The following is a 16,089-nucleotide window of genomic DNA, read 5'->3' as shown; positions in this document are numbered from 1 at the left end:
AAGTAAGAAAAGCCAGAAGAGAAAAAGAAATCAAGACATAAGGAGAGACACGCAGCTTTATGAACAGAAGATAAGGATTTCTGTTATTCATTGTCTGTGTCTTAAAAATCCTCCTTCCCACTTCTAACTCTGTCTCTTTCCCCAGTTCTTGAAATCAGGTCACAACTGTTTTCGTTACTGTTTGACTTGCGGGTTCATGAGCCTCCAAGCGTCAACGTTCCTCCACCCACCCCCAAGACAGGAAGAGATTTTCCCTCCAACATTAACCCAATAAATGCCTATTAAGCTCCACCAAAACCTTTAAGCTGTGTTCATGCTGAGACAGAGGCGAAGTATACCTCAAATCTTGATGTTAAGTTTGATTCAAGGACATAATCACCGCTGGGCTCATAATCCCAGCTGCTAAATAGCTGAAGTGAATTACACTCTTGCATGGTCACTGGATCAACACACCCAGGATTCGGCTGTTTTGACTCCACCACGGCATGAGGTAATGTGCTGTGATGATGAAAGCAAGCCTCAGTAAATGTAAGGTTTAATCAACGAGCCAATCAATTCCTCTTTATCCCCCCCTCTCCTTAAATAAAACCAAAAGATGGTGAAAAACAAAACAAAACAATGAAGGCAATGACATCACTGACTGGCACCACTGTGGAATGACATTTCATCCCTGCCACCACCGCTTCCTTATTAACTTTGGCTTGAAGAAGTCTTTGTCCTTTGTGCACAAATGATTTGATGAATGATGAATTGTAATTTCCTCCCCAAGGTTTACAAGGTGAGCAGCGATGCATCTTTTGCCTGGTAATAAAAAGGATGGATGGCTGGATGGATGGATGACTAGATGGATGGATGGAACACATGAGCACCGTAGATTAACAGCTGAGTGTTTGTTTTGCTGGCTTCCTATAATAGTAATTTCCAGCCAGGGATACTTGTGCCTGAGGGGTACATTTGCCGTTGCCAAGAGGCACGTGGAAGGAATGCAGAGTAGCTCAGCTAATTTAAAAAAATAGACATTTGATTAAAAATGCTCATATTCAATCAGCTGTAACACCTGAACACTAAGGCCTTGTTCACACTGTCAGCCCAAATAGGTTTTTTTTGGAACTTCCAGATAGGAATACAGATTGATTTTAGAGTCTGGAGGGCAAACAATACCATGCGGTCCATTTTCTTTAACAAAGCTACGAGCTACATTTGTCGGTAGTTTGAAAAGCACTCGGTTAATCAAATCCAATTTTAAAGTGTCCTTTGCATCACAGGCAACACTACTGTTGGAAGGCTGTGTCAGAAGCATAGCTATGCAGCTACTGATGTCTATGTTATCACAACCGTAGCCCAAGCAGACTGGTGATATCTGAAGATTTTATCTAACCTCCCGCGAAAAGTAAGGTGGACAATTCTTTTGTTCTAAAGATAAGAGAAATTAGTTAGATGTGTAAAAAATACTTAGCTAACAAACATAGAAATCTAAACAAATAGCGAAAAGTAATATATATTAACAGGTAAGGTTCAGGAAAGCTAGTTATGGCTGAAAGGTTGATAAAAAAATGCTCAAAGAGATAAATGTTTTGAATAAATAGCTGAAACATCTATATACAAGTATTGAATAAACAGCTGAAAAGCAGCTAAATCTACAGTTCTGCTAGCTAAAAGTAAGGGCTAAAGAGTTAGCTTCTTAGCTAGTGAGTTACAGTAGTTAAGTAAAACTTGCAGCTCTTTAGGCCTCTCCTATTAGACAACTGAGCAGAATACAACATAGAAAACTGAATTTTTAATATATTGGAGAGTTTTTCATAGTTAATTTGATTTAATTTTACTTCCCAGCTAACACCTGACTGAAACTGATAGAACTCTAAAATGAAAAGGGAATCATCCCAACGGTTTTCCAGAATATCAAATATTTTGTAATATGTGCAATCTATATTTATCAACATTGTTAAGTAACATTAATACATCTCATGAATCTGTGGACATGTTCATTTAACAGGGATGTCAGAGTACGTCAGAGCAAAAAAAAAAGGAGGGGGGGCAGGAATTGAGAATTGGAAACCACTTTCCTTTATCACATTCAGAACATATGCTCCAAGGCAGTCATAATGAGTGTGATATTTTTTTTCTCTGAAAGAATGCACACCTGTGCCTCGTGTGATTAAATATGTGCAGGTGCGTAATGCATGGAGCACCACAAACCGTAGCTTGTATACATAGTTAAGTCTAAAGATCAAAGACACCTTACTGCAAGTGTGGAGACAGATTGTTTCAGAATGAGTTGAGCAAATGTGGCCATAGCTACCATCTTCTTCACAAAACAATAATGTGGGAGGCGTGTTTGTGTAAATTCCTGCATCTGCCACTCTTGCTTTTTTTTTTTTTTTTTTTTTTTTAAGTTTGTTTGTTTATTTATTTGTTTGTTCTTTCTTTTTTTGGAAAACCGAACGCACGTCTGAGAGACTGACTGTGATGTTGAAGTCAGTCAGCTTGTGGACATCTGAGAGGACAGGCTGCAGTGCTCAAATTTCATCCAGATTAATCTGGAAGCTTTGTAATGAGGGGTCTACTGTATATATTTAGCCAGCGCAGTGAGATGTAGGTCAGACAGACAGGCAGGTCAGGCCAAACATGCTCAGATTGCCCACACTGATGTGACCTTGAGTGGGCCGTCAATGATCTGCAACAACAACTCTCTATCTATTCCTGTTGACCTGTGGCAGACTGATACAGTGGATCGGAGTGCTCTTTGTTTTGCTGGCTCATAAGCTTGAAGATGGAAGTTCCACAAAAAAAGTTGGAAACTCAGTTTCATATTGTTTGACTTTAACGGAAACGTTACTTGTTGATTAAAAAGAAAGAGCGCAGAAAGAATTACCGTCAGCGTTCGCTCTGTGTGTTGATACTGGCAGACATTCAAATTTACACAATGCGAGAACAAAGCACACTTAGAAACATTTCTCAGTCTGTCCTCTGTGGTTCTACATATGAAACAATACTCAGTAAACACTGTGAAATGCACAAGATTTCTCATTTTACAATCTGCAGCATGACTTTATTGTCTAAAACTCTTTAAAGCGATGGCAGTTTTTGCTACTGGAATCATTAAAACAAGTTTGAAAACTAATAAATGATGCATGACTCTTAGGTTAATGTGCTACCATAAATGAATATATAATAGATAACATCATTTAAAAACATTAAAGCTGAAAACTGCTTTGCTTATTGTTACTCAGATATCTGAGCTTCATTCTACAGGATCACATTGGAGAACTGTTAGCATTTATGCTCATCTGTTTCTCATTCTCCACATTAAATCGGAGTCTATTACATATAAGCATGGCTATGTGACATCACGGTTACTCTGTGAGCCGATCAGCTTTTAAGGTACAACTTGTTGTATTTTTTTTTTCGTTTCAGTCTTCAAATAATTACGTAGTGAGATTATGTTACAGCAAAGCAATCAGTTCAAATCTAGAAGTCAATCTGAAGCAGAGGAAGGGGAGAATGTTTGAGTATGTTCAGCTAGAGGCTTCTTCAACTCCGCTTTAATAAGGTCATTCCTGTTCACAGCAATAGCCTTACCCAACACAAGTTTGTCCTTGTGCTTTTTTTTTAAAGTTGAATTATTTATCTGTTCTCAGAAGTGATGCTTCAGTGTAAACTAAGGCTACCACACCCTTCTCATATATGCACTTTTCTGTCCCTTCACACACACACAAATACCACGTGTGTGCCACGGCAACTGCCCTGTCCGATCCATAGTCACAACATCAGAACTGTCCACATGATGCTGCTTAAAATCATAACTCAAATTTAAGCAAAAGAACATGCTGTACTGAAAAAAATCACAAATGACAAAGCTTGCAAATATTCGAGTACATCTGGTTCTTTCTGGTGAAACTACATTTTGTTTTTGGTGGATTCTAAATACAGAATCGACCCCTCCCTCCCTTCACACACACTCACTCCATCTTCCCCATGCCTGGTCCTATTCTCTTGTCTCATATTGTACACTAAGTATTTTGTGTTCCCCTGTATGTTCTAGCTCAATTATGTAATTTAGCAGCCGTGTGTGTGTGTGTGTGTGTGTGTGTGTGTGTGTGTGTGTGTGTGTGTGTTCGGTAGCCATGGCAACAGCACAACATATCGCCGACCGCAGAACCGCACTGGGGCTGTGGGCACTGTCAGGGTTTTGCCAAAGACTAATCCATGCCAGAGGTGACATGAGCAAAGGAAGAGTGAGGCGGGTGGAGACAACATGGCACAAACATGCAAAAATCACACACAGACAGACATGTGTGCACACAGACACACCAGAATATTCCTCTCCCCCGTCTCCTCTCGGTCCTCGCCTTCCTTTTAAAACACAAGCGCACACACTGGATATCCTCCCATTCTTCTTGGCTGGAGCCTCCCATGGCAATAGCAGTAGGAATCCATTCTCCACGGATGCTGGGACAGCTGTGCTGATATTGAATGAGACACAGTTGGTTCTGCCTCTCTCTGCATGCAGCTCCAGATAAAAACTACATGCTACTTAATTCAAATCTATATCGCCTGCTGCCAAGACGCACCGAGCTCATCTCATCTTTGTCTCCGCCACCAAAGAGAGCTCCGAATTTCTTTGCAAAGAAATAGCCATAAATTTGCTCCTGCTGACGCACGGTGGCCTCAAGTCACCAGCTGACAATAAACACAGACAATTTATGCCTGACGAGGACATTAATCAAAGAAATCTTCGTAATATTTTCAGTTAGATGCTTACAAATATGGTATGTACTTAGAATGCAGATAATCCACAACATGCAACCAGTTCTGAAGCAGCAAAGACAACAAGCGCTCACATCTGAAGCTGTGGGAAGTCTTAGAAGGGCTACCTCTTTGTTTAGGCAGGTGGCACCAATGGAAGGAGGCCACAAATGTACAAAATGCCCCCTTTAAAGAGGTAAGTGAGAGTACAGTGTTTAATATTTTCTGTGTTTTGATGGTTGTGGTTTTCGAATGGAACACGGTCTTAGAAGCAGTGTCTGGCCGCTTATTGTGCTGAGAACAAGGGGAAAAGATCCTGCATCGCCCGTGCAGCCTAAAACAAGCAGCGCTCAGCTTCGAAAAGCAAACTACATCAGGCCTACGGGTCAATCAAATGTGCTCGGAGTTCATTCTTTTGTCCGAAATCCAAAGGCAGAGTGCTTCACTGGCTGCTGTGTCACTTTTCCCGCACAAATGTTCACATGAGTTAACTTCTTTTGGATGTCTGGCGAGTTACACAAGGACTGTATATATATGTGAAATCAAGACAATTAAGCTCGTGAGCAAGTGAACCAGAACACCCAGTGATAGGATAATTTAATGTACCTATCTGGGAAATGTAATACAGGCAATAAGAACAATCCCAAAACTGGCTTTGGAGTTTGATTTCAATGCGAAACTGCAGCAAGGAATGACCACTCACAGACCTGACAAGCACGGCAGCGCACAAAGGCTCGAGGCCATGGGGTTTCAGGTGTGCGCTTCCATTAAGCGTGCGGACGCATGCGCACACGAGCTTTAATTCGGACATTTTCTGTTTATTCAGACTGCAGCTCCATCAGATTTTAATCCTCTGAGCAGCTGTTCTAACTCAAGCCATGGGAAGAGAAGGAGAGACGACGTAGCAGAGAAGTTGGATGGGTGGGGGGGGTCTCTAAATATGAGCAAAGTTAACGCTTCAAAATCCAGATATTGATTACATTAATTTTACCGGATTTTCACAAAAAAACAAACGATTACTCACGCTCTCCAAAGCACAGCCTTGGTGTTTTCATTCAAAACACCGCTCTCTGATAATGGCAGCAAAGGACTGGTGCTGACGTAAGACAAATACAATACATCCTCTTAGAGAAACATATAGAGCTGATAAAGAGAAAAGACTGCAGGGCACCGGGTCGCGAGGAGAGAGCAGTAAGTTATAGATCTGAGACTTCAAAGCAAATATGACTTGTGAAGCGTTGAGAAGAAGAGTACTTTTTTTTCAGCCAACCCTCATTTTCTTTACATTTGGCTTCCAAGGAGTCCGACTTTCTTTTAAAGTAGTCTTGAGCAACAGTTCTCCAGGCTTTTTCTTAAGGGCTTGAAAAGTCTTTCTTTGGACATTGGCCGCATTTTCAAAGGTATGTCTGTTTGGTTTGTTAAGGCACTTAATACTAATCTATCATTTAAGTATAAAAAGGGCATCTAACTCAAGGGATGAACTAATGTTGTGTCTACTAGGCACTTTATTACTGACAGCCTGTCACAAGGACGCATCATTTGTTCCAATTTCTTTAGTTTAAGCCTCATCAGAAATGGGCTCCGTGGAAGGGTGGCTGTCAAGAAGCCATTCTTAAGGAAGGGAAACAGGGAGAAAAGGCTGAGGGATGCCAAATGACACAAGAAGTGGACTAAAAATCAGTGGCAGCAGGTCTGATGGAGGGAGGAATCCTCCCTAGAGCCCGGACCTCGACATTATTGAAGCAGTGTGGGATTATCTGACAGAGAACGGAACGAAAAGGCAGCCCACATCCAAAGAAGAGCTTTGGGATGTCCTTCAAGATGCCTGGAGAACTATTCCTGAAGACTACTTAAAGAAATGACAGAAAGCTTGTCTAAGAGGGTTCAGGCTGTGTTGGAGAATAAAGGTGCTCAGATCAGATACTGACTTTCAAACTTGTTAGAAGTGCACAAACTCTGTTTATGTTACCACATGTTTTAATAAATCTAAGCACCTATCTCTTGGTTTTCCTGGCAATTAAAGAACTGAGTGGTGGCTCAACATGTTTGCACAGGACTGTAGAAAAAAAATAAAATAAAATAAAAGCAAAAATGTTAGACGGTGCTTTAAAGCATTAGAACAGGATCTGTCCGATAATTAGCCTGCGCCAAAACTGATCAGATGCTGCACGAGGGAGGGAAAAGTGCGGTGCGTTGCAGCGTGATGCCGCTTGAGTCAACTGAATCTACATACAGGCGCAAATCATTTAAGTTTTTTTTGTTTGTTTTTTTTCCTTAAATGCACGTAGATGTTAGTTTCGTCTTCCACACAGTGTGGCTTTCCTGTGCGCACATTTACAACACAACGTCGTCGGAGCTGCAGCACGACTGCATCGCACCGATGAAAAGACAAAAAAAAAAAAAAGCCTTCTGCCTACAATAAAAAATACATATCAAGATAAGAGCAACTTTTCCCTAAGTTCGTTATTAAAAAAAGGAGGGAAAGACGCTGCACGATCAGAACTCCAGCTGCAGGTCAGCGGCCCTGCAGGAGCAGCATAAAGAACACTTTCTCAAGATGGAATATGGGAAAAGAAAAGGGAAAAAAAAAAACATACAAACACCTAATGCTGGAATAAATAGGGACTAAACAGCACTTACCACTAAGGCATTGTTTAGAAGGTGAGTAGGGTAATACTTTAGTGTTGAGAGGGTGTAAAGAGGCGAGGAGAGCAGGGGTCAGCGTCCAGGCGGGCAGAAAGGGGGGCAGAGGGAAGGAATACGTTAAAACGGCGCACCAGTGAAAACAGACTCAGTTGACAACATTAATTACGAGCTGCATAAAGAATTGAACACATGTATGAATGCAATAAAACCAAAGAGGGTGCGTGTTTTTCTTTCTGTCTTTCTTTTCCTTTCCCCACTGAGTTTGTGCTGCGTCATGGTGGCCTGCTGGGAGCGCACGCTGCCGTCTCAGAGAGAGCAACACAACCGACAAAAAAAAAAAAGCGCAACATTTACTGTTCACCCGTCATAAATGGAAAATATGGAGAAAATCCCGTGAAACAGTTTGAGCTCCATTTTGGTTACAGGCTCTGAGGAGTGCCTTCCCGTGAATCTAAATGCAGAAAAGAGAGAGAGAGCTGAACTGGGATCCGTGTCTCTTGCAACAGCTGCGCATATGATTCTATATCAAAAACATACCCAAGTTCAAATAAAAGCCGTCCTCATTCCTAACACACTGGAAGTCACGCAGTAAACACACACACATACACACACACACACACACACACACACACACACCTCTTTTCTTTCCGTGATCACTCACATCCCATCACAGTGGCCCTCTTCAGCAAAGCTTTTGTTACAGTTAATAATACACTGTTTACAACTGTTGTCAAACTCAAGGTCCAAAGTCGATTTTCTTTTTATTTAACGCAATTAAATTAACAAAACCCGTTGTTGTCGTTTTTCCCCCATCTGCAGACAGAGCTGCAGGGGAATACTGGAAGTGTGTGTGTGTGTGTGTGTGTGTGTGTAGTGAGAAAAGTTGTTGATTGAAGTTGTTTCTGCACATAAGGGTGCAGCTTTTCCTTCTTTTTTTTTTTTTTTTTTAATGACAAGAAACAGCATGAGGGGTTATTCCTGCTCCAAACACCTTCCATCATTTTCAGTCAGTGACAAACTGTGAGTTGCCATGATGTGCAACATGGGTGCCGTTGCTCTGTATGAGCCTCTGTTGCCAATTAGGTATAAAACAAGGAAAATGTATATTGCCGAATAAAAGCTCCTTTTTCTTTAGGGGTTAATCTGCCATGGCATACTTTTTTTTTTAATCCATCGCAGATAAAGTCATCATGTTTGACAAAAGGCTTGCTTGGGACACACGTGGCCACCCGCTCTGAAGTCAGAGCCGTTTAAGAAAATATACATCTAACAAACAGAGGAAAAACATGAAAAACAAAGCCAAAACGAGTCCTGCATGGAATCCTCTCTCCGCTTTCTTTCCATTACCAGCTCAGCTTTATCCTCAGTCTTAAAGTCAGCACACTAAGTGGCCTTTAATAGTTCCGTCCATAAAATGAAGAATTAAAGTGAAAATAAGTCCAAAAAAAAGGAAACCCCCTTCTCTCTTTCTCATGTCAATATAAGAGGCCGACATTATGATCCTGGCTGTTAATGTTTTCAAATGGAAACCAGACTTGACTTGTGCCCGGGAGGAGCTGAGGACACCCTCTCAGCCTCTGGTAGCAGAGTTGTCACAGGATGGGAGAAAAACTCTTTTCTCTTAAATAAAACCAGTGTAAAAAAAAAAAAAAAAAAAAAAACAGGACTGAATTACACATCAAACGGAGGCCCCTGGCAGCCCACTGTCAGATGAAGCCAATGAGGGATAAACAAGCCTGCTTTATAGGGAGTGAGACTTCCAGCAGCTGCATATAACACAGGGAAGGCCACTGCAACCGGTTGGGTATCTCTGGAATCTTAAACGTGGAGGTAAAAAAATTAAAAATTAAAAAAAAGACACAAAAACAACAAAAACAAGGCCCTAAATGGGAAAATGCTGCAAGTACAAAATGTCATTTTGAAGTATGGACAGTGAAGCCCGAGGACAGAGATTTGGAACGTTAAAGGAAGGCTGCGAAAGTGCACTGAAAAGTTTGTTTAAAGGTTGGCTCCCTCTGCTCGTCCTCTGAAAATGGATGCAGATATCTCAGGGTGCTGTCATTCACAAACGCAAGGAGGAAATACCAGAGAAAAAGATTTGCAATACCGTCAAAAACAACCAAAAAACAATCAAACAAACTCATGTTTATTGCAGCTTAGGTGCCGTTTCAGGGTCAAAGGCAATGGCAAGGGGCCTCTGGAGTCCTTTCAATGCACATCACCACAGACACACTCACCAAGAAAGTTAAAATTGAACTAATTCTGAGTCATTTCTGAGAGCACGACAATAGCAGCGACAAGGAGATAACTACAATAATATGAGCTGAATGTTGTGCACATTTAAAGTTCACAGAAAAAGCTTTTTAACACTTTTGAACAGCAGGCAAAAGCCAGGTGAGGTGAAGAGTCCCAGCCTGCAGCCTTTTTACTTTAACATAACAAACAAATTCCATTATCAGCCTCAGTTTACTGTAACGGGACAAACCAGCACTCAGTGCAGCCGACAGTGAGTTCACGAGGAGGGACACACACACACACTCACACGAACACACACACGCACACAACGGGTTACAGGAGATATGAAACCAGTGTCTTCTCTTTTTAACTTGGAACTGCAAGTGCTCACGTGTTGCATTCAAGATAAAAAAAAAAAAAACTTGGGAAACAGCGAAGAAGCGGGAGCAGAGCTCCAGAAAAAAAAAAAAAAAAACACCACCTCAGAATGGAGATGCAGGATGCATCGTCCCTGTCCTTCATTCTTTATTACACACACACGCACGCGCGCGCGCACACACACACACCACTGGCTCCAACCCCTCGCTCTCCCGGACTCCGTCCCATACGAAAGCAGCCCCAAAGGCGGCGGCGTGCGCGCGCCCTGCTTCCCCCCTGCTCACACTCCTCTGACCGGCCCCGGAAAAAGAAAAAAAAAAAAAAAAAACTCCTGGAAAAATTTTAACGGCGGTTATGTTTAACTCCGGTCCCGCGTATGCTCCCGCGCGCCGCTTCCTCCTCCTCTAGCAGGCTCCCCTCCTTCCTCTTTTTCTTTCACCACCACCACCACCAAAGGAAAAAAAAAAAAAAGAATTATGAAATTCATCTCGGGAGAAGCGCCATTTTCTCTCCTGAAGCATGTGCGGTGGCAAACGCGCTAGAAAGTTTTTTTTTTTTTTTTGCCGCGGGAGAAACTCGCGACGAGCGTGCCGAAGAGTTGAGGCGAACTTTCAGACTCGAGTCATACTCGGGAGCCAACGCTCGAACCAAAGCAGAAGACATATGGAAAATAATAGACAAGAGGCAGCGAATTAAGAACCAAAAATAATAACCCCGGCGTTCCCGCTGTAGGCTACCCAAACAATGAAAGAAGAGAAGAGAATTTACCTGTGTCAAGCAGTACGGGGAGTACATGGTTATTTTTAGTAGGGAGGATTGGAGAGCTTATTTAAGTTGGATGGAAGCTCGGTATAGTGCTGCATTGCAATCGCTCGCCGTCCTGTTTCTCTCACTCCATGCTGCTGCAGCTTACTGTAACCCCGCCTAGAAAGTGAAAGCTTGCACAAACTTTCAGGGAAAAAACTTCAGTCTCCCTCCCCTCTCTCCCCTTTGCGGGACTTTAATCGCTCTCCTTTTAATTCTCCTGAAATACGATCTTTAAGAAGAGAAGAGAGAGAAAAAAAAGAAGAAAAAAAAATCCAGGTGTTGTCGCAGAAAAAAAAAATGTTCAGAGTTTGAAATGAGATAAATCTCCCCTTTTGATTAATCTTCGGTCGGGATTCGACCCTGCAAGCTGCCCACAGGCTACATCCGCAGTTCCCTGCGTCTCATATGGCAATGCCATGCGTTAGTTGCGTTTACTGACCCGTGCACCGCGTGTTATGAGCAGGCAAATAATGATCAGAAGGCAGATGAGTCGCTCAGAGGATCTGTAGTTACACTTTGACGTGGAGGAAGCACGTAAACGCACCATCAAAGGGGATCAGAGGAAGAAAAAAAGGGAATAATTTTATACTGAGACATGTGCAGACTTCTCATATATATAAGGACGCCACTTATTAGACTGAAAAGAAAATGATTTATTAATGGTTGTTGTGGACAAAGACGGATTTATGTGTTCAGCTGCATGAAAACCTCTAAAATATTCAACTCCAGCTTCTGATGGGAGGATTTCGCTCAAGTCCCACACATTAAAAGCTAAAGTGTGCATTGGATTATGTGCTTGAATTTCATTTGCAGGCATTTGAATCAATGCATCTCCTCATCACGGCTGTAAAGTCGAGTCTATTTATTTACTGAACCATATTTGACCCAGTCTGGAAGCCACAACTGTAGCTCAGAAACCAGTGAAGTGAGTCCAAGCCAAACAGCGACTGCAGCGTTCACTATGAAGCCGAAAACTAGCAAACAGCGAAGACAGACGTATAATCACAGCCTCTGAGCTGAATCAAAATACTTAACTGGGATGTGTGGGAGAACAGACACTACATCAGTCTCTCGCGCACACGCAAACACACACATTGATGATTACACATAAATATGTGTAATAATAATAAAATAACAAACTTTGGACCAGGTTCTGATTATGGTACGGTGGGGAGGTACGGTGTGTTGAAAAAGAAAAAAAAAAGAGAGAGAAGAGCTGAAATGTTAGGTCTGACATTGGAGTCCCACAGATTTATGAGGCCCTCTGCTTGTGCATTTCAACCGCAAGCCTCTGCAGGCGAAAACAAAGAGATCTGGGCTCTGTGTGGCCAATTACTGCACGAGGCCAGAAAAGCGAGCCAGAGACGCAGGCGGCGAGGGAGACAGTGTGTGGTCAGGAGTGTACGTACGCCGCAAAGACTGCAGCCTCCTGTCCTCGTCACCGTGCGAGATTATAACACCGGCATTCCTCTCTATAAATATGATACGTGACTGAGATGAAAAGCACATGCACGGACACACCCCTACAACACACACAAAGACACACTTTGGTTCCCTTTTTCTGGCAGGTGTAATAATGTCATAACAACTGCCGGCGACTTTTGAGGGATTCTCTTTGTTTCTCAGCTCACGTTCACGGCTTGTCATTAAAAGCTAAGTGAGAGCAAAAGGTTACTGCGAGCGGTCACAGCCCTCCTCTACTTTATAGAGTCGACTTGCATGCAACACACGCAAACACTCCTCTGCCGTGGCTCCTTAAATGAGCCACACATTTAGTGGTCTGTGTGAGTAAATCTCTCATTAAGTAACACATGGTAGAGCCATATGCTATGGTTGGTGGGTCTGCTGTGGCGCTGGTTTTTCACACGCTTTGAATATACATATTTCCCACTGCTCCAGAGCGGCCAGCCCTGTAACAACTTCACCCACCAGCTTGGTGCTGTTGCACAGTCACATCAGAACCATGGCCTTTTATGAAGGTGTAATCATAAAAGTTGTTCCTTACGGTCTTTTGCAGCCGCCCTGTCATTTGCTGCAGGGACGCTTTGGGCTGTTGGATGTGCAAAACAGGTTATTCAAGGATGAGGGGAAAACCGCAAATTTGAATCAACTGCACACACTTCAACCAGTGTTAATATCACACCTGCCTGTCAAGGGAGGGAGGAGATGGAATACAGCAGAAAGAGGAGATAAGCAATGGTGTGGTTGGCTTGTTCGGCTGAGCAGATGTCGCCTCCAGCGACTCATTTACATATAGTGCAAATGCAGGGCTTTGCTTGAAGTTATCCTTTTCAATGTGGGGGGGATCCCCCGTTTAAATGAACTGACATAAAAGCAAGAGAGAATATCTTTGCAAAAATCATATTCATGCAAAACACTTGAAACAGGCCAACTTGACTTTTGAGCCTAATACGGATTATTAGACGCAGCCAGTGGTCAGGTTTCCATTTACTAACAAAACAAAATTTGAAGCGATTTTTTTAAAATGGCAGCGAACGTAATGGGAATCAGATTTCTTTTTGTTTAACTGATTTGAGGCCAATAAACTAGGCTGCATCGTTGGGTGGTGGGGTGGGCTACATTGCCTGTGGTTGTAATTCAGTGGATTCAATATTTGCTTAAAGATGATAATAAAAACAAAATCTTAATGTGCATTAAGTCTTCTTCGAAACAGGTTCATGGTTTTAGTTTTTTTTGGCCAAAGACTTTCCATTCACCTTTTCTGAACACCATCCTCTAAATACAAATCAAAGATGGAAATAGAAACACATCTGGTGACTTAAAGACTTTGAACGGTTACTAAAGAAGCCCAGTTCTGTGCTGAGGACTGCCTTGGAGCCCCCAGAGCAGATTGTGTAAAGAAGAATGTTGCAAAAGCTACTCAACATAGTGGGCCACACTGCACACCCTCTACACATCAAACAACAGTGTCTTCAGTCAGAGGCTTCTTCAGCTCTCCTGAAATAACAATTCCTGTTATTATTATTCTTGCCCACAGCAATAGCCTTTCACATTGATTCCCTATAATGGCTATTTTAGTGATAACGACCGTTTGCTCCTGTTCTTTTGATGTATTAGTTATTCAATTTTTCATTTCAATCATCACTCATTCATTTTTGCACTGCAACAGTGTAATTTCCCCTTTTGGATGAGGTGATATTCTGTTTTTGTTGTCTAGTTTGGAATATTTCATTGTAAACGCAAAGATTGAGATGAGGAATCTCAATTTGTAACAAAAGAAATAAAAAAGGACAGGTTTTATTCTTTTTTCTTATCAAATCTATTTGACCTTTCACACCTCTGAAAATTCTCCACAGAAACCTGCTCACACCCCACCAGCTCTCCACAGCTACAGCCTCACCATTCTCCAAAAAAGGGTGTTAAAATTCATAACTCCACTCAGTTCTCCCATAAATTTAAAAATATATATTTTTTTCAGTTTGAGCAGGACACAGAAACACAGTAAATGGAGGGCGTTGTGATGCTCTTTAAACAACACTAAGCCCCAAACAGGAGATTTCCTGGTGAGAAGATGGAAGTGGACACCCTCCTGTGGATGTTCTTGAACTCACTGCCCCTGGAATTCAATACACTATACAACCCCTTCTCCAAAACTCTCTTCTATACCAGCTACTCAATTACAGCCGTAATGGTTCATGTCTGTACCCCGAGACACCAAATACACTGTAGCAACCCAGATTCTCTGTGAGACTTGGCGAAGGTCCTAACTCTGGGAAACAAAGCCCGGAGCCTTTAAAAGTGGCTCCCACCTCATTAACAATCCCATTTTCAGCCGTGCGCAGCCCCTCAACACCACCAGGACTTTCTCACCCTCCTAATCCTCACCTCTGTACTTTCATCACCATTTTACATCACAGTGGTTGTTTTAAATCTACTCAGCTCTCTGGGTGGACTTCTTAAAAAAAAAAAAGATGGCCACTTTCTTGGACTTTTCAATTGTTTTGTTTTATACGACAAGGCACATTTGTGTAACATTGTCATCTTCTCCCCAGCAAGCCAGGGAGGGTGCTTTGGTAAAGTTGCAAATGCCCTGATTTTTTTTTTCTTCAATGTGTGTGTGTGTGTGTGTGTGTGTGTGAGTGGAAATAATAATTGTAATGGTTTGCAGCTGAGTAGAGGGAGCTGTGAATGACATTATGATTGTAGCACAATTACCAAGAGCTTAAAAACAGAAGGAGTTTTGAGTAAGGACTCCAATAACACATTTAAGACCAACATACCAAATAATAATGATGATAATAATAATTAATAATAATAATAATAAAAGCATACCCTGTATGAATCTGATACTACAAAACATTCAGGCATCCCAGGACCTCTGGAGGGTTCTTCGTTCAACAGAAAGGTTTCGGTTGCCTGAAATGTAACACAACAGTAATTAATTCATTTATTATGCTTATTTGGAATCAGGGAACTCAAAACACACAGAAAAACTTGTTGCAAAGCTGCAAAAAGGAGACTTTGTACATGACAATCCTCCTCATCCACCTTGTTGACCTACTTAAAAAGCATGTCCCACCACCTGATAACTCCTTTCATCTTTACATTCTGCTCATGCTTACGCACACGCATAGTTGGCGGCGTGCGCTGCCGGCCTGTGCCCATGTGCTGTGCAGGCCTGACGGCCGGTCCGGCCCAGCCCTGCCAGTCATCACCACTTGAATGGGGAGCAAAGTGTTTAGCTGCCATACCCGCACATAATACTCCAACACAATGGCATTTCCTGTCTCTGCTATTTCACCTGCATGGTCACTTTTCAGTGTGAATCAGTGTGCACTGATTCAGCACAATCATTCACACACACACGCACACACACATGCTCGTACATGCAGTTACATACTACACACATTCGGCACAGACCCGCGCATACAAACGCCATACATCCGTCCACATGCAGACAAACACAGGCCAGACAACAGGCTCCATGTTGCCGGGCTAAAGTGTTTAGATTAAGTATTTGTTTCTATTCAGCACAGGTCATTTGTATGCTGAGAGACGCACCAGCAGAGGCTGTGAATGAGCATCCGAGGCAGTTCTGAAGTCAATTGAGACAGCCAGGCCAGACGACATGGATGGGAGGAAACTGAAGAGTGAGGATCTGGGTCGGGTGGGAGTTCTGCCTGGCTCGCTAGCCGGTGGTTATTAGTTTTGAGTCTAAGCTGGTACGAATAGTTTTTTTTCCAGGCTAAATTTGAATGTTTATACTGGAAATCATGTAAATTTGTTTGACGAAGGCTAAACTTTGCTAAGAAGTTT

General features: G+C 42.3%; 1 protein-coding gene across 7 annotated transcripts in view; it reads right to left on the bottom strand.

The window, feature by feature from the left end:
* Positions 1-16,089, bottom strand: part of nfixb (nuclear factor I/Xb) — a 155,621-nt gene that overhangs the window by 127,602 nt on the left and 11,930 nt on the right. For 3 of the 7 annotated variants that reach the window (XM_075453596.1, XM_075453599.1, XM_075453611.1), the window contains exon 2: positions 15,106-15,189. In XM_075453596.1, coding sequence (XP_075309711.1) covers positions 15,106-15,189 — 84 coding nt within the window. Of the gene's footprint in view, positions 1-7,386; positions 7,423-10,773; positions 11,276-15,105; positions 15,190-16,089 lie in introns of those variants that run through there. The other 4 variants (XM_075453594.1, XM_075453606.1, XM_075453598.1 and 1 more) reach the window with 3 other exon arrangements.

This window comes from Odontesthes bonariensis, chromosome 21 (genome assembly GCF_027942865.1).
Source record: "Odontesthes bonariensis isolate fOdoBon6 chromosome 21, fOdoBon6.hap1, whole genome shotgun sequence".
NCBI classification, from domain to species: Eukaryota; Metazoa; Chordata; class Actinopteri; order Atheriniformes; family Atherinopsidae; genus Odontesthes; species Odontesthes bonariensis.
The sequence above is the reverse complement of the archived record's forward strand: the minus strand, read 5'-3'. Positions and strand labels throughout refer to the sequence as shown.